We start from the raw sequence: 18,761 nt of genomic DNA on the forward strand, positions 1-18,761 counted from the left end.
CTGCTTTGCCACATGCACAGGGGAGAAGACTGCATGTATGGCTGCCTCCCTGCCCCAGCTGCCTTCCGTCAGAAGGCTCCCCTGAGTGACTTCCCAGGTCAGCCTTCGTTAGCAGAAGCTGGTCACCCCTTGTTTCCTGCATACGCCTCAGAATTTTCAAAAAGAGAGGAAAAAAAAATCCTCACTAAGCCCCAGAGAATCAGAGCTCAGTAGAAAGCAGTGCCTGCGCAAGGCAAAGAAAGAAAACTATTTGATATTGTCTAAACTATTTGATATTGTCCAGCTGGGTTTAGCTGCCCCATTAGCCATGGGCAGCTCTGCTGCTGCCAGCGCAGCCCCTGGGAGAGAGGAGAACAAGCACCCAGGCACTTGCTGTCAGCTTGGATGCCAAATTTTCAGCACCCTGCCACTCACCGCAGAGATACAGACTCCCCACGCCATCACCCAGCCCTCACACCATTCCTGTCCCTAAAGATCTCAGTTCACCTGAGCTCTAGCACCCTGCTGGTACTCGGTAATGCTACCAAAGGAGCTTCACCAAGACCATTAAACCAATTCATCTAAACAGCACGAACTGCATCCAGCTCTATTAAAAAAAGAAACAAATATTAAAAAATAGATGCATTTTGCAGGGTAATCATATGAACTCACACATCAAAGCATTAGCTGTTTTCACCAACACACCCCTTCATATTGAAGTGTACTGTCAAAACTTAAGAGCAATGTATTACACAAATCCAACAGCATATATTTTGTATGTTTTGAAATACAGCAGAGACCAGATACTGCAAGACATTGCGCATGCTGCAAACTCTTTGAAGCCACTGGGAACACTTATTCCAAGGACTGGTCTCCAAATGAGCCTGAAAGGAGTAGTTCACAGTTTCAGGAATTACAATAACAAGCGACATGTTTGTTGGTTGTTTTTTCTTCTTTAAACAGCTGCCCATTATTAAACACTCTACCCACAATCCCCAGATGACTAAGAAATGTACACTACGAAAGATTTTTTAAAATCTGCTTCAAGGGCTACAAAGCACGTGGCTGCAGCCTCCACAGCAGAGGCTTTGAAGTCAGCCCAATGGACTAACGACTTCTGACACTTGGGCGCTGGCGTAATGCCCAGTACATGAAGGGGTGGAGATTTGCAAAATGCCACATTACAAAGTCGAGGAGACCATGATTGGGAGGTCGCAGAGCCTGTTAAAATTATTATTTCTGTTCAAAGCCATCATCTGTTTAATATAAATGAGACATTTAATGAAGTTCCAAATTGTAGACTTATCTCTCCCAGTTTGATAAGCACTGGGGAGATTTACTGCATCGGAGGGTCAACACAATTACAATTGGAGGCACGTCAAGCTGCAGGAGAATAATAAACTTGCAGTGCAAGTGAATTAGACTCAATAAGGTTTAAATTGTGAAACGAGGATTTGTTTTATTGTTTTCTTTAAATTGCAGATTACAACTGACAGCTTTACTGAAAAGTAAATTAAACAATATTTGTAGCCTCTGTTATAAAGGAATCTCAGGCAAATTCAAAAAGAATAGAAATGTTAAATTCTGAAACACTGTAACAAAAAAAAGCACAGCAACATCAGACTGCTTGAGAGCTTAAACTTGCATGATACAGGCATTAAATGATAAACTAACCTTTATTTCACTGCCCTTAAATAAGGTGTGAAAATATCAAAGTGCTTTGGGATTTATTCTCCCAGTGCTATATTGATGACTTTATGTAACAAGTGTCCAGCATTTAGTGAGCCGTCTCGCACAGTCCTTCTCTATGTGACAACCCATCAACTTTCAAACTCATTTGTAGGAATGTCTCAAGAGATTTTTCAGAAAGATACTGACAAGAAGAAAGCTCTGAATCAGAGAAATACACAGAAATTCACTGCTGGTAAAGCAGTAAAGTAGAGGGTAAATAAAAGAAATAGCAAGAGCGCTGTGTTTAGATGGCTGTGTTTTGTAAAGTGAATCACGTATTTTATCATTTTCATGGGGAAAACTTTTTCCATTTCTAATTAGCATCTCAAAAGATGGGTTTAAACAAAGGCATCAACAGCCAACTACACAAATATTTTACAAAAGATACAACGCCGTTTATATAATAGCAAAAATTAGACAGGAATTACACAACTGACTTTCACAAAAAAAATGTCTTTTCCTTACACTGTTAACAGAAAGTCTGTGTAAGAAAAAACACACTGAATTTGGAAACTGTGCTGTGGGCAAGACGAAGAGACTGACAGTCCAAAGCAAGATTGCAGTTCAAATAAAGACTTTTTCTTCCTGATGCATTTCTAATAAATAGCTTGAATTACACATTCTGGTTCCTTCCCTTAGCCAATATCAGTGCTCCTCAGTATAATTTAATTTGATTAACTGATAAAGAGTAGGTAATACAAACAAAGATGTACGAATTCCTGACCTTCATTAAAGGCCTGGCAAGGAAAGCAATCTAGGCAGCAACCGGCCCCTATACTTCTTATCAACAGCTGCCCCTAGCAGGAGCACTTCTTGGTACGATAGTTCAGGGTCACGGATGGTTTGAGGTTGGACGGAACCACTGGAGATCATCTAGTACAACTCTTGCTCAAAGCAAGGTCAGCAAGACCAGGTTGCCCAGTGCCTTGTCCAGTTGGGTTTTGAATAACTCCAAGGACAGAGACTCCACAACCTCCCTGGGCAACCTGTGCCGGTGGTTGATCACCCTCTCAGAATAAAATTTTTTTCTTATGTTTACAGGAATTTCTTATATTTCAGTTTGTGCCTGTTGCTCCTTCTCCTGGCACTGGGCAGCCCTGAGAAGAGTCTGGATTGGTCTTCTTTATTCCCCCCAAGATTGGTAAGATCCCCCTGAGCCTTCTCTTCTCCAGTCTGAAAAGAGAGAGTTCCCTCTTTGGGTCCTAGCACTGATCTATAATAAATGATCATATTCGTAAAAATGCAATAAGCTGTCACATGCTACAGATTGCTTGTAGCTTATTTTCTCTCCATTCTCTTGAAATAAAAATTATTTATTTTAATAAATAAGGTCTCTACCCTGGTCCTTTGTCATTCAGATAAGAACCAGCTGTTTGCTAAAGCACTGTCTGTACTAACTAGCCCAGCTGCTGCTTATCTGGATGATAAAAAGGACAACTAATGTGGTCCTTTTTAGTTAAACACCACCATCCATTCTATCTGAAGTTACGCACATAAATATGAAAAAAGTTTATGCACAAGAACATTGCCAAAATATGCAAAGCATAAACAAACTTTTTTTTTAAAAGAAACAATAATCAGACTCCCTTTTTTCTTCAGAAAGTAAATTATCCAAATACTGGCATGCAAACATTATGGATTTTAAAGAAGCCAGTATACAAATGTGCTATATATTACACTGCATCCAGGGTACTGAAGCTCTTTCTGTCACACAGAATTTTTTCCAGGCTTTCTTTTTCCTTTCTTATCTGTGTACTGTGGCTAAGATGTCCAAAATGCTTCAGCTTCCCTTTTCAACAGAGATACTTTAACAATACTACTACCAGCATTAAATATGATTTTCTGTTACCACCCAAGTTGAGATCCTGCTTTAGGGACAGACTTTGCAAGATCCGAAAATGTAGGTAAATAGCTAGTAAAAGAGTCTGGTTTGACTTATATGCACAATCATGCACTAGTAACTGTAAAATTAGGACAGTGTTTCTAAGAAATACTGCATTCTTGTTCTGACAATGATGTTAAAAGGCAAGCAGAAGACAAAAAATGCTTTTGGAATGCCCACACAGCTTTGCAAAACATGGTTAGATGGTAGGTTATGGAGTATGGGGAGGAACCTGGGCCAAGATGGAGCTTGTAAGTTGATATCAATGATAGAAAACAGATAAAGGAGAAAAAAGTAAGTCAAAATAAAGGCGGACAGGCAGAAGGGCATAGCAGAAGACACAAGATATACAAAGTAGAAAACCACATACATACTTTCCCAACAACTAATTTTTAAAAATATTTCTTGGGATGTTTACTATTAGGAGTTTACATATGTACACTGAAAATCATGCACCAAAAAGACCACCAAAGGCCTAAAAGGAGACTACTAACAAGTCCTGGTTTAGAAGCTTAGGTAAAATGTGCCACAATTAAAACAACCTTCACCAATATGGCCCAAGTAAATTGAGAGAAAGAAGGAAGAATTTAGCAGCACCCTCCAGAGGATGCTCAAACTGAAGGTAAAATGTTCACTAAGGACATCAGACATAGGAAGGTAGCAAATCAGTTGGACCCCTTGATGGCAAGAGTGGAAATGTTACTGAGGGACAAGTGTGCAGTAGGGAAGCTCAATGATTTCTTTGCTTCAGTCTTTACTGTTGAAGACACTGAGGGAGATTTCCACACCTGACCCCATTCTTTGCAGCAAATAAGTAGAGGAGTGAGGTCAGCCAGAAGAAAATACACCAGGAGCGTTAGACTAAATGTGTAGGTTGAGAAGTTAACAATGTCACCCAGGTTGGAAGGCATTCTCCCAAAAGCCCTGAAAGAACTCAACCATGAAACTGCATACTTGCTAGCCAAAATGTTCAACATACTGTTACAAATGGCCATGGTGCCAGAGGGCTGGTGGTTGCCTATATATCTAGAGGGCATCTTGGGAACTACAGACCAGGCGTCTGATGTCCTTCTGGATAAAACGGTGGCATCTACAATAAAGAGTAAGATCACTGAGCATGATGGACATGGGTCCATGGGGAAGGCAGACAGCCCTGGGGAAATCCTGCCTCACTGGGATGCTGGAGTTGCACAGAGGTGCCAGTAAGCTCTCTGAGCTCTCAGGCAATGAATCGGACGCCACATATTTGCATTTTCAGAAAGCCTTTACCGAGGCTTCATATCAAAGGCGTTAAAGAAAATAAGTTTTCATAGGACTGGACGAAGTTACAGAATCACACAGAATCAATCAAGTTGGAAGAGACCTCTGGGATCATCGAGTCCAACCATTGCCCTGACACCACCATGTCAACTAGACCATGGCACTAAGTGTCATGTCCAGTCTTTTTTAAACACATCCAGAGATGGTGACTCCACCACCTCCCTGAGCAGCCTGTTCCAATGTCTAATGACCCTTTCTGTAAAGAAATTCTTCCTAATGTCTAACTTGAACCTCCCCTGGCGAAGCTTGAGGCTATGTCCTCTTGTCCTATCGCTAGTTGCCTGGGAGAAGAGGCCAACTCCCACTTCACTACAGCCTCCCTTCAGGTAGTTGTAGACTGCAATAAGGTCACCTCTGAGCCTCCTCTTCTCCAGGCTAAACAACCCCAGCTCCCTCAGCCGTTCCTCATAGGTCAGACCCTCCAGACCCTTCACCAGCTTGGTCACCCTCCTCTGGACTCGCTACAACACCTCAACATCTTTCTTGAAGTGCGGGGCCCAGAACTGGACACAGTACTCAAGGTGCGGCCTCACCAGTGCCAAGTACAGAGGGACGATCACTTCCCTGGACCGGCTGGCTACACTATTCCTAATAGAGGCCAGGATGCCATTGGCCTTCTTGGCCATCTGGGCACACTGCTGGCTCATGTTTAGCCGGCTCTCGATCAGCACCCCCAGGTCTCTTTCCCCCAGGCTGCTTTCTAACCACTCCTCCCCCAGCCTGTAGCACTGCATGGGGTTGTTGTGGCCCAAGTGTAAGACCCGGCACTTGTTCTTGTTGAACCTCATGCTGTTGGTCTCGGCCCATCTATCTAACCTGTCCAGATCCCTCTGTAGGGCCTTCCCATCCTCCAGCAGATCGACACTCCCACCCAGCTTGGCGGTCATCTGCAAATTTGCTGAGGGTGCACTCAATCCCTACATTTAGATCATCTATAAAGATATTGAACAGCACCGGCCCCAGAACTGAGCCCTGGGGAACACCGCTAGTGACTGGCCGCCAGTTGGACTTTGCCCCATTCACCACCACTCTCTGGGCTCAGCCATCCAGCCAGTTTTTAACCCATCAAAGAGTCCACCCATCCAAGCCCCGGGCAGCCAGTTTGTCTAGGAGGATGCTGTGGGAGACAGTGTCAAATGCCTTACTGAAGTCAAGATAGACTACATCCACAGCCCTGCCCTCATCTACTAAGCAGGTCACTTTGTCATAGAAGGAGACCAAATTGGTCAAGCAGGACCTGCCTTTCATGAATCCATGTTGGCTGGCCCCAATGCCCCGATTGTCCTGCATGTGCCGTGTAATGGCACTCAGGATGATCTGTTCCATCACCTTGCCTGGCACCAAGGTCAGGCTGACAGGCCTATAGTTCCCTGGATCATCCTTCCGGCCCTTCTTGTAGATGGGCGTTACATTTGCTAATTTCCAGTCAGCTGGAACTTCTCCAGTCAGGTGGAACTCCCACCATAATGTCCACCCTGCCAACCTTCCCCCTGATCTTTACCCATAGACATTCAAGCTTGTCATCCTCATCATCTTCCTCAATTTCCACGCAGTCAAAGCACTCCCTAACATACAGCACTACCCCACCGCCTCTCCTGCTTCGCCTGTCCCTCTTAAAGAGCTTATAGCCATCCATAGCAGCACTCCAGTCATGAGAGTCATCCCACCACGTTTCTGTGATGGCAACCATATCATAACCTTCCTGCTGTACAGTGGCTTCCAGCTCTTCCTGTTTGTTGCCCATACTGGGTGCATTGGTGTAAATGCACTTCAGCTGTGTTAACGGTCTTGCCCCCAACGCAGGGCTGTCTGTCGCCCCTAGGTTCATTTGTGGTTGCCCTGATCTTATCCCCCTCCCCCATCGAACCTAGTTTAAAGACCTCTTGATCAGCCCTGCCAGCTTCTGGGCCATAACCCTTTTCCCCTTCTGACTCAGGTGTTCCCAATCTGGCATAAGCAGGTCCGGTGCCATGAAAGACACCCCGTGGTCAAAGAACCCACAATCCCACCTATGGCACCAGTCTCTTAGCCACATATTAATCTGTTGTATTTTCATAGTCCTTTCCCTATTTTCACCTAACACCGAAGGAATTGAAGAGAATATAACCTGTGCACCTACCCCCTTCACCAAACGCCCCAGGGCCCTGAAGTCCGTTTTGATTGCCCTGGGACTTCTCCCTTCAATCTCATCCCTACCCCCTGGAATACTAATAGAGGGTAGTAGTCAGAGGGCCCCACCAGTTCAGGAAGCCTCCTGGCTACATCCCTTATCCGAGCCCCAGGGAGGCAGCAGACTTCCCTGTGAGTTGTGTCTGGCCTGCATATGGGGCCCTCCATTCCCCTTAGCAGGGAGTCGCCTACAATTACTTTTCTTTTCTCCTTTTTGGAGCTGGATGCAACCCTCCTAGTTGGTTGCTTCTGTTTAAGTAGTCCCTTAGAAGGTCCTCCACCTAGATTCGTGTCTTCCTGACGCTCAGGAAGACGCTCAGGTTCCAGCGCCTCATACCTGTTCTGCAGGGGGACGTGGGGAGAGGAGGAAGGCCGTGATGGGCTTCGCCTACCACCTCGAGCAGGGACCTGCCTCCATTCCCCCCTATCACCTAGGTCTCCTCCTGCTCCTTGTGGAGGAGGAAGAGGATCCTCCACTTCCTGGGGAGCATTAGGCCTGTTTTCCTCAGGGCAGGCAGGGAACAGCACCGCCCACCAGTCTCTTCCTGGGATGCTCTAGTGCTCCTTAACTTTTCCACCTCCTTCTTGAGTTCTGCCACCAAGGAGTTGTGCCACCAAGTTTCCACTTTCTGGATTGAAATCTGGCTAAAGGATTGGAAACAAAGATCAGTCTTCAGGGTGGAGAAGAGTCAGCTGTAGGTTCCCCCCGGGGATCAGGGCTGGGAACAGCTTAGGCTGATGAGCAGCTTTATCAATGACTTGGAGAAGGGAGTGAACAGTGAAATCATCATGATTGGAGAAGATACTAAAGTCTTTTTGATAGTTAAATGAACTCCAGAAGGTCGTCACAAAACTAATCTAGCAAGAAAATTAAAAAAACAAACCTGTCATATCTATTTCAAAGTAGGTAATTTGGTAATGCATGCAGGAAAAAATGATGCTGAATCTTTTACGCTTCCACACCTACCAGAAAAAAAAATAGATGTTTTCTTGTTTGCTTTCTTTTATAATGTGTTATAATGTCTCTTATAACACTCATTTGAAAAGTCTCTCTCACTGATACGTCTACCAGTCAATTTATTTAAACAGCTGATGAGGTCCTTACATGGTCTGGATTCATGACACTCTCTCCACTTCACGCTATGCTCCGTTTTCAACTCAGTAACTGGAGCAAAAATGAACAGGCATGCAGAAAGAAATCTGCGGATCTGCAAATCATTTGCAAACCTTTTTTTCAGGCAGGTTTAGCAAGACATTAATTCTGTCAAAAAACAGAGATAGAAAAAACCCCTTGGAACCTCTCATTTTGAGTAAAAGGGTGATGCCCTCTCTCTTAATGACAGACAAGTGCCGCCTGCATGTGACATGAACGGAGTGCAGATGAGCAGTCTGTGCCTCTAAGCTGTCCAGGTTGCAGGACTGAAAAGAGCAGGATTCCAAAAGCAACAATTACCTTTATTTCCTGTGAATCAGCACATACTGCCCGCCCAGCTGCACGGATCGGCCTGACAGCCATGCCTAAGTGCTGTGTATGGTCCAGCCATAACAGCCAACAGCTGTTTGCCCATACAGGCTAATCGTAATAATATCACTAATTAACAAAACACAGTGCAAGGAGCTCAAGTGTTTCTCTGTAAATCTTAGGCTCCTTGGTAATTAAATAAATGTCAACCCTTAGTTAAAGATCCAAAAAGCTGATGGCCATGTCTACTGAAAACAGGGGGTGTTAAACGGGGGTGTTAAACGTTGGCTGTACATGAATATCAAGTCACTACTACTGTTATTCTTCCCATTTTTGCCACTGTCTGCACAACTTTGGAAATGTACCTTAAAAGTCTTTCTGTGCATACAAAGGAAAGTTGAAGAATCAATACACAATGCTGATCACAGAGGGCAAGGCTGAAAGTTGAAAACATAGATTTGAACAGCATATTTAACTTGTTTAAAGAGGAGGAGGGAACCTTAGATACATCCAAATCCTAAACTAAATGTTTTTGTTACAGTAATCTAACAGCATCCATCAAATATTCACTGTGTGATTTTGTTTGGAGCAGCTGAGATATTAAACAAAGCTTTGCAAGGTTTGTAACAGTGCAGCTTACAAATTTAACTATGTTACTGTACTCTCTGTAGATGTAAGGCAAACAGGAGAAAAACTTCCATACACAGTTTTGGCTTGGAGTTCATTCATAACTACCACTCACTCCATGCTTATATCAATATTTACTACAAGATAATTCACTTGAAAACCTGGATGGACTATACTCTATCTCCTGGTGAGTCAATGAAAATTCTTTCTACAGGCTACTCTTCAGTTCAGTAAAACCACAACTGCATAAAAACGCTTTTCACCTTCTGGGAAGTTTGTAGTCTCTTTTGAGTTTACAGTTATGCAAGAGCTGATGATGTAAATGATCTCCTCACTACCTCTCTGAAGACAAGATAATACTCTAACGGTGTTCACGTACACTTTTGTTGTTACTATAATTGCTTCGGAGGCTTAGTCTATAACATGAGAACTGGCGAAGCTGTATGAGAATAATACTGGCATGAAAAAGGAGCATCAGAGGTCACTTCATGAAGTTTTGAAACAGTTTCATGTTCCAGTTGAGTAGACTTTGACTTCTGAAGCCTAAGAAAGCTTTCTGACAAAGAAACAGATCCTCTGCAGCAGATCGGAGGAAACTGTCCCTGCCTCTCTAAATCCATGACACCAGGGGTTGAGCCGTCCTCTCTTCTAGACAGCAACCAAAATACAAAATGCGCGTGAAGTTTCTGGTCTGAATCGAAACACAGAGAAATGGCACTCTGTAGAACCGTTCTGTCAAATGAATTCTTCCCCCCATGCAATTCTTAGGGCTGATTATGGAAATGAATATTAAAAACAAAATAACAGTATTCATACTACTAACTTTCTTAAAATCCAATTAAAACTCAGTTTTATTGAAGAAAAAAGCAGACTGGGTTGCCTATCTATCTCGAAAGAACTCAGTTGAATTTTGCAAATGCAAAATGATTACTGGACTTGAAGCCAGAGGAGGGAAAAAAAGGCTTGTTTTTTTTGTTCTTTTTGCTGTTGGTTTTTTAACAGCCAGAGAGCAAATGTTTTTATCACCCAGACATTGAGCATAATTCTTTTTTGCACTGGCATTATCATCCTTGTACAGGTTCCCCTTCCCTGACACTTGCGGCCACTCTGCAGCACGGTGGGAAATCCCAGGGCACAAAGTCCTGACCTCGCGCCACGGTGCAGGACTGACCATGCCACTGGAGTGGGGTGGAATGAACACTGCTGTTGGCAATGCATAAAAGGGAATAAAATCGAGCTCGTTCCACTTAACTGTAGTTCTGCAAGGCTAACAAGAGTGTAAGCCATATTTCTGTCCATAAAGTGGGCACATACAATGTTGAATCAACACAGAAAAGAATCAGTTGAACAGGATCTTTTTTGTTGCTGCTATTATTTTATGGTGACACCTTTGGAGAACTAAAAGAGAGAGAAAAGCATAGAAAACACCAGGGAAATACTTTCTCAAAAGGTAAACATTTCTTTTTGTCTTTAAGAAAAAACAGTAAAACCCCATTTCTGAGGGACATGCTGGTAAAAGAGGTGATTTACCAAGACAGGGTCTGCCCTTCTGATGCTTTTACTTCTAATCTGTAAGCTCCTGAATTTGCTGCCAGTCAGATGTCATTTATTTTTTGTTCTAATACTAAAAATCTTTGCTGAGACTGTATACTAGGCTGGTGGCAGCTACAGGAATATTCTAAGGGGACAGCTTGTGTGCCAGCATGTCTAAGTAATCAAAGTTCCTGAATGCAGCATTACATAGCTGAGGCTGCCAGATATGGCCAATATCTGATGCTCCGTGGGGAAGTAAACATCACTGCGATGCTCAGTCATGCTGTGCTGCTCTCCAGCTGGGTCTCAGTCCACATATCCATTAGTTAGGGGCTAAGGTGACCGAATACCATACCCATATATGGTAGTCATAAAATCATAGCAACATTTAGGTTGGAAAAGACCCTTAAGCTCATCGAGTCCAACCGTAAATCTAACACTGACAAGTCCAACACTAAACCGTATCCCTAAGTGCCATGTCTACATGATACATAAATAATATTATCATAACTTATCAATATTACATCTGATTAATAATAACTAAAGTTTAAATCCATCCAATTCTTAAACAAGGAAGTGGGGTTTAATTGCAAAATGCCAAGAAAAAAAAAATTTCTCTTCACTTTTCATCTCATTGAAGTCTGGACATTGCAAGACTTTCAGAAAACCAGCTTCTTGAATCCTGCCAGCTCAGTAGGTAAATAGCTTTATGTCCATGCAAGTTGTGCTTTCATCATATTAAAATACGCAAACAGTATTGACATCGTTATTTCCTTTGGATGAATGTGATAAAAGCAAGAATTCCTGAGAAAAAATAGTTACAAAAATTATTTTGCAAAGATGATCACTACACCAATAATTGCAAATCATCACTTTCCCAAATTATTACAGCTCATCTCACTAGCTTATTAAGGAGCTGGGAAAATCCACAAAGAAAAGGGTAAAGTAGGCCCATCCTGCTCTCTCTACAGATACATTTTAGTGTATCTAAATTTGGTTCTAACACTAGTTCTTTAATCTTGGAGCACATATACTGTAGACTGAGCTGTGCCATTTTTGCCATGTGATTTCCTGCAAAATAATTAGTGAATGTTAAGCTGATGTAGGGCACCAAACTATTCTTAACTTGAGTGGGCAAAAATATCTATTGGATTTATGGAAAAATCTCTTTGGCTCATCATTGCTGGATTTGCTCCATCATGTTTACAAACACTGCCTTGGTGCGTTTGTTCTAGACGACTTCCACTAAGAGAAGAGTGAACATCTTTCATACCCTTTTTGGGAAAAAAAAATATATATATATATATCAAACGCAGGAATAGTCTAAAGTATTTCACCTTTTCCATGTAGTAACATATAAAATACACCTGAAATTGCATAGGAATAATAAACAGTCTCCAAAGGACAGTCTGTGCTCTCTGGAGTCCAAGTTCAGAATTATGGCTAGAACAGGACATCACCAAATATAAAAACATCAGGATTCCTTTAACACCAAGTGAGAAGCTGTGTGCACCCAAGCTGGCTTTCTAGCAGTGTGTATCGATAAACGTGTGTATGTGTATTAAAACTGTGTATAAGCAGTTAATCAAGAGGAGCTTAATACTTTTAGAGAGACTAGTGTCTTTTCAAACATGATTTTATAATATGCTGTGAACTGGAATTTTTTAAAGATCAATTTTATGCATTAAAAAATAAACCATTCCCTTTCGCCCCAGGCTAGATCAGCAGTACTCAACCAATTTGTGCACATCATTTTTGAAGCATGACGCTCAAGAAATAACATTTCTGATAAGATCTTACCAGTGTTAACAAGAATGAAAGAATGACTTTTAGATGTCTTAAGAACAGATGCTTCCCTCACCCTCCATTCAACTGTGCCCTATTTAACTCAGTGCATTTCTCCAATTTGTCAAAATCATTTTGAGGTCTAATTCAGTTTTCCACAGCATCTGCAGTCCTTCTCAGCATCATATGCCCACATATTTCTACTATATGGCATTGTTTTCATTAATCTAGAAGATAAACTATTAGAAATCATGAAAATGTTTCAAAACATCAACACATTAACACTCCAGTGGAGGAGACAGAAACTGCAAATAATATCAGAAAAGGAGTCACCACTTCACCCTGAATTCAGTGTGTCATACTTCCCTGCAATGAAGGCCAAGACACAAGATATTTAAAATCCACAATAACAGAATTATTTGCATTAAGTTTTACAGAATTTTTACCTGGAACTTTTAATTGCTTAGATAAAATATAATAATAACATTTAAGAGCTCTACTCTTAATTAAAAAAACTGAAAGTGACAAAGCAGCAAGTCAGTTAACACTAAGTCTACAAATGAAAGACTCAATAGACCTACATAAAAAACTCCAAAGAACAAAAATCATGTAAACAGTGGGATCCAATTACAAAATCAATATAGTTTTATTCAGTGTTTCCTGTTATTCATTGATGAAAATGCTCAAAAGAAAAACTTTATTGATCGGTAATAAGGTTCACATGTCTAACACTGAAATTCAGATCATTTTGTAATTCTCTCTTTCTTTAGCTTCTCAAATATTATTTGCCAGGTCTCAGAGGAAACATGACATCTCCTAAAACACAAATACCTTATAAGTGAAAACTCCCAGTTCTGATACAAAAGTGTATTACCTCATTGCATTTACTTATTCGCCTTGCCACAATAAGCTGAATCATTCCCCGTTTGTTTCCTTCAGTGGACATGGACCTCCTTAAAGTTTCCATAGCATCTTGATTTGTTTTGCCCAATAATGATTCTCCATTTACCGCTATTAGTTGATCGTTGACTCGAAGCCTCCCATCCTGGAAAAGGAAAGATTATAGTTAGTTACATAAAACACACACAAAAGAAGTTCAGTTTGCTGAAGAGAGGGAAAAAACAAAAGAAAAATAATCAAACAACTATGCTTAGTCCTAATAGTTTATGGCCAAATGAATACTGGTATAACAGCTTCCATTGCAGCCATTGTAGGAAATGTCTATTCCAATTATAGATTTGAACTGCCAGCTATTATCATAACCTGTTTGCACAAACAGCATACTATTTGAACGGTACCAGAGATTGCTCGTATCCTTCCCGAGAAGCTGTAAAGGCTGTTTAAATCCTGGGCCATGCAAACGTGTGGATCTGAGTAGAAATCTAAATGTTAACTCTGACGGTGTAATTGGAAAAAGCTAGTTACAGAGAAATCTCATTCTTCTGGAATCTGTGGTTGTTTTCAAAACAGCCTTATTATGGAAAACTGAGGAAGACAAAGGTACACAGATGTTCCCTCTCACCTTGGATGCTGCTCCACCGTTAATAATGGACTTGACGAAGATTCCTAAATCGGCATGGTTTTCTTTTGACCGGTTACCTTTGACGCTCACACCAAGTCCAGCTGATCCAGAGTCATTCAGCGGAACTTCAAATGTCAGGGAATTCCCTAGTGCCATCAGGTGTGAGGACAGCTCCTCTTCTTCTGCTTTCTGTCAGGAAGATTAACGTGGGATTATAGAAGAGCATTTCTCTTTGGAATTCTCCTTCCCTCAGCTATTAGCATTAAAAAACCTGGTTTAACTACAATGCCACAATATTTTCCACAGTAATTATTTGAAGAATCTTGCGCAAACAGTGTATTTTCAATCACCTCCAGCTGATGCCTCGATTCAGAAATATGTTTGTGTCTAAGTGCTTCTCTGTCTAGTAAAATAATTGAATCGTGAGTCATTAGTGAATATGCCATTAATACCAACTCACACGTAAGCTGCTATTTCATTACCCAAAAGAGAGCTGTTTTAGAAATATTTTCTTACTTGCAAACGTACAGAATTTTTAAAATATCATCATCATCTATGGTAGCTTTGCAGTCATGGGGAGAAACTAAGTGCAAGAAAATTAAATTCAGAAATTACTCATTCACCTCATTTTGTTCAAAATTAGTTGTGTTAGGAAAAACAGAAAATTACACAGCTGAGACCTGCAGTGGCACATCTCTCTGCTATTGCCAGGCTTAGCATCAAATCCAGCTCTGAGTGCCTGTTTTCCTCTTTCCCAGCTCTGCCCTTCACCTCCATCCTCTTACCCACATCTTTGGTTCTTTGCTGCCCTCCACACCGAGTTTTAGCCTGGCTGGAACAATCCCACGTTTTGAACACCAGGAATTATAGTCACAGGCCTGCCAGTGTCCCTGGCAAGGAGCTGCTCAGGGACACACTTCCACACATCCGCAAGCCGGAGGAGGAGGATGCGCAGGAGACTGGCCGGTCACTTCGCCTCCTGCTGAGCTCGGGGTGATGGCAGGCTGGGAGCAGGGGCCCTGGGGTGTCCCCAGACAGTGGTGGCACTTGTGGGGACAGCAGGCATGGGCACAGCACCCAGGAAAGAAAATGGTCAGGCCCTGAGGAGCAGTGCTTACACACAAGAGGCTGCTGCTGAAAGGAGGAACGGGGGGGACGAGCTGTTGACAAGCTCTGTCCCTTGCAGTAGACACTGTCCACTTGTCTCTGACCATCTTTTAGTTATAACGAAATGCTTATAACCACTTATCAATTAAAGAAAAAAGTCATGCCTTTAGAGGCAATTCTCTGCTGTGGGCCCAGTGTCTGGCCTCCAGAAAGATGCTCGTGAACCCAACCGTGCTGTTTTTTTCTCACCCATGTCAAAGAGAAAAAGTAAGAGAACATGCACCAGAAAGTGCACAGTAATGTCCAACAGTTGAAAGTTCTTCTCTGGAAGAATTAATCTGGCCAAGTTTTTTCATAACCTTAGCAAATGCGTCACTTCCCTTACTGACACTGATTTTATACAAACTTTCCCACGTCACTCTCAATCTATTCACAAAGCTCGCTCCTCCTATTTTTGTCCTACTCTCAGATGTTTGGACAGGACAAAACACATGAGAAGTTAACATGTGCCTGCTGAGCTGTCCCTGTTTCTTAAGACCTGAGGAAATGCAAAGCTGACAGGCTTTTCTGAAATCCAAACACAGACTAGGGCAAAGATGGATGTGAAAGCCATGTGGAGTACAGCAGACTGAGATGATCAGTTTGGGCACAAACATGCTAGTTGTGTCACCATTGACCTAGAAATCCAATGCAAAAATGTCAAATGGGAAGGCAGTGAGACTGCTGAGAGAACCAGAACAGCCAAGGGAAGTGAAACAGGAACGCTATCTTTTCCCACTTGGTTAAAAGCATGAACCTTAATGTGTTCACCAGCCCTTTCCCTTGCATTAGACACTATTTGCTTGTCTCTAACCATCTTTTGTTTGTAACAAAGCATAATGCTTCATCAATTAAAAAAAAAAAAAAGACCACCCTCTATCCAAGTGCCACAGCTAAGCTGGTTCACTTGTTGAATGCCATTATTCAAATACATCTCTTGGCCATGCAAATCAGCATGATCTGTGCTAGCTGTCAGGATTGGAAAGGTGCGTTGTGTCCGTGGAAAAAAAAACTGGATCTAAAAATATATTTCCCAAATTTTGGGAAAATTGCAACCCTAATTTTCCTGTTTCGGTCACAAAAGCACTAGTTACAGGATACATTTGAGGTGCATCTTTTGTCAGGTGGCTGCAGAATAAAACAATCTGAGGTAGATGCACGTTACCCTTTTAGTTTGTGTAACACTGATCACTTTCATATTCCTTAATAAATAGTAGGAACAAAAGCTTGCAAGCCAAAAGGGAGATAAAGCCAAGGTAGGATGTATGGGTAATTCAAGGAAGCACATAAGCCTACTGGATTTTTCTTTACTACAGTTACCATAAATTTACAATCAATTCCTCCCCTCCCCCGGTATTTTCTAATGTTCTAAAAAATAGGCCAGAACTTCAGCCACAGCCATCTCTGTTCCAGGGCAGAGAACTAAACTGCTTCCCTGTGCAGCCTCACTTCATCGGGTGCACTTCTATATGCCAAAGGGTCAATTGGAGAGAGCATCTCAGTAAGTATCCCCCAAGGATTTGGCTAATGGCCTCTACGCTACTTCTCTTCAGCAAGACCAAAGAGCTGCATTATCAGTTCACCACTATTCTTAATGTGAATCTTCTGCTTGCTTGTTTTCTACTGTTTTAAATAAGGAAAAGATCTAATGCTAATATTGAGCTATAGACACCTGAGTGTGGAGGTGATACTTAAGGCCTAAAACTGGAACAAACTTCTCCTTAGCAGCTGCACATGAATGAGTAGATCATGCATGTGAAAAAAAAGGAGAAATAGCAGTCTCAGCACTGGAACAGAAGTATTGAAGCCATTAGAAAATGTCTCAACTCGTCCTAAGAAAAAATTACCATTACTGGGCTAAGGCTAAATTGCTTTAGGGACTTCATTGGGTATTCACAGCTTTCTTCAGCTAAGCCAGCTTGTTTCACCACCATACCTGTGTCCACAATTTTAGGAACATGAGAAGCCTTTTGTCCTCTAGAATCTGTGTGTCATCCATCAGTACCATATGCTTGAATGTAGATTTTAAAAAGAGACAGATAGAACAAACATTTATTTTTTATATAACACAATTTTTTCTAAGAGTCTGCATTTTCTGATCTTCTGCACCGAAAGAAGTGGGGCCAGCAGGACAGATACCTGCAGTACTGTGTCCAGCTCTGGGGGCACCAGCATAAGAAGGACATTGACTGGCTGGAGCGAGTCCAGAGGAGGGCCATGAAGATGATGAGAGAGCTGGAGCACCTCTCCTATGAAGACAGGCTGAGAGAGTTGGGGCTCTTCAGCATGGAGAAGAGAAGGCTCTGGGGAGACCTCATAGCAGCCTTCCAGTACCTGAAGGGGGCCTACAGGAAAGATGGGGAGGCACCCTTTATCAGAGAGTCTAGTGATAGGATGAGGGGGAATGGTTTTAAACTGAAAGAGGGTAGATTTAGATTAGATGTTAGGAAGCAGTTCTTTACTGTGAGGGTGGTGAGACACTGGAACAGGCTGCCCAGAGAAATTGTGGATGCCCCCTCCTTGGCAGTGTTCAAGGCCAGGCTGGATGGGGCTTTGAGCAACCTGGTCTAGTGGAAGGTGTCCCTGCCTGTGGCAGGGGGGTTGGAATCTTTAAGGTCCCTTCAACCCAAACCCTTCTACGATTCTATGAATACTTAGGAGAAAAATGTGGCTTTCAAGAATAACTGAACCATTAAGGTTCAAGGACCGGATACGAAAGTAGCAACTCTAATATTTGTGCCACACCATGGTACCAAAGAAGGTCTTACTATATATGATATACTGAAAACAACTTCATACTTACAAACCTTGGAACAGAACTATATACTGATCAGGAACCTCTAAGCATGTCATAGAGGAGCCATTCTCAGAGAAATAAGCAGGAAGATTTTAGCCTGATATCATAATATTTTGAATCAAAGTTGTAAAAACAAAGCTAAACAAACAAGAAATCCAACAAAACCTCAGATTGGCTGAATCCTTTGTTCCCTAAAGACCTCTAGAGTACAGAAACGTTACATGTACAGTGACTCTCCCCAATCAATTAAAAATCAGCTATTATTAAAAAGTAAAATTTGTGCTGAAGTTGTGTTGAACATTAAGTATCTAAATGTAACAAACCACAGAAATTCCCTATACATCCATGAGACAACATAAAAATGCACAAAAATCTAAAATGCAGCATTTAAAAATTTAAACTGAGAACACAATCACTTCCTAATTGCAATAACTTCCATTTGATCTTGATACACTCTAAATTAACAGCTTCGCTACATCAATCAAACACCTCAACACTATTTTCATGATTAGTTGATCTGTGGGAAAAATTTATTCCTTCATAGACTTTGACAGGCCAGTAGTAAACAAGCAAGCAAAATTATGTACCGTAAACCCTGAACAACAAAATTCAACTCCCTTAAGATTTTTCACATGCTATGTCCAAAACAATTAACAGCAGAACAATATTCTGTTCAGAGTGTGCTGAGGAAAAGGTCATCTGAAATGGCTTCAGCTGGATGAATGAAGCTGCTCAAGTATGTAATTTGTAATAAAAATTCGATTGGTGATAAAATATGTAGGTAATTTTTTTTTGCTTCAAATTCATA

At 41.8% G+C, this 18,761-nt stretch overlaps 1 protein-coding gene across 1 annotated transcript in view; it reads right to left on the reverse strand.

Moving 5' to 3' along the window:
• The window catches only part of PARD3 (par-3 family cell polarity regulator), a 482,350-nt gene that overhangs the window by 172,990 nt on the left and 290,599 nt on the right, over positions 1–18,761 (reverse strand). The window contains 4 exon segments of the mRNA XM_068405039.1: positions 13,363–13,533; positions 14,011–14,148; positions 14,150–14,181; positions 14,184–14,199. Of these exon segments, the coding sequence (XP_068261140.1) occupies positions 13,363–13,533; positions 14,011–14,148; positions 14,150–14,181; positions 14,184–14,199 (357 nt within the window).

Source organism: Nyctibius grandis, chromosome 7 (genome assembly GCF_013368605.1).
Source record: "Nyctibius grandis isolate bNycGra1 chromosome 7, bNycGra1.pri, whole genome shotgun sequence".
In the NCBI taxonomy this organism is placed as follows: Eukaryota; Metazoa; Chordata; class Aves; order Nyctibiiformes; family Nyctibiidae; genus Nyctibius; species Nyctibius grandis.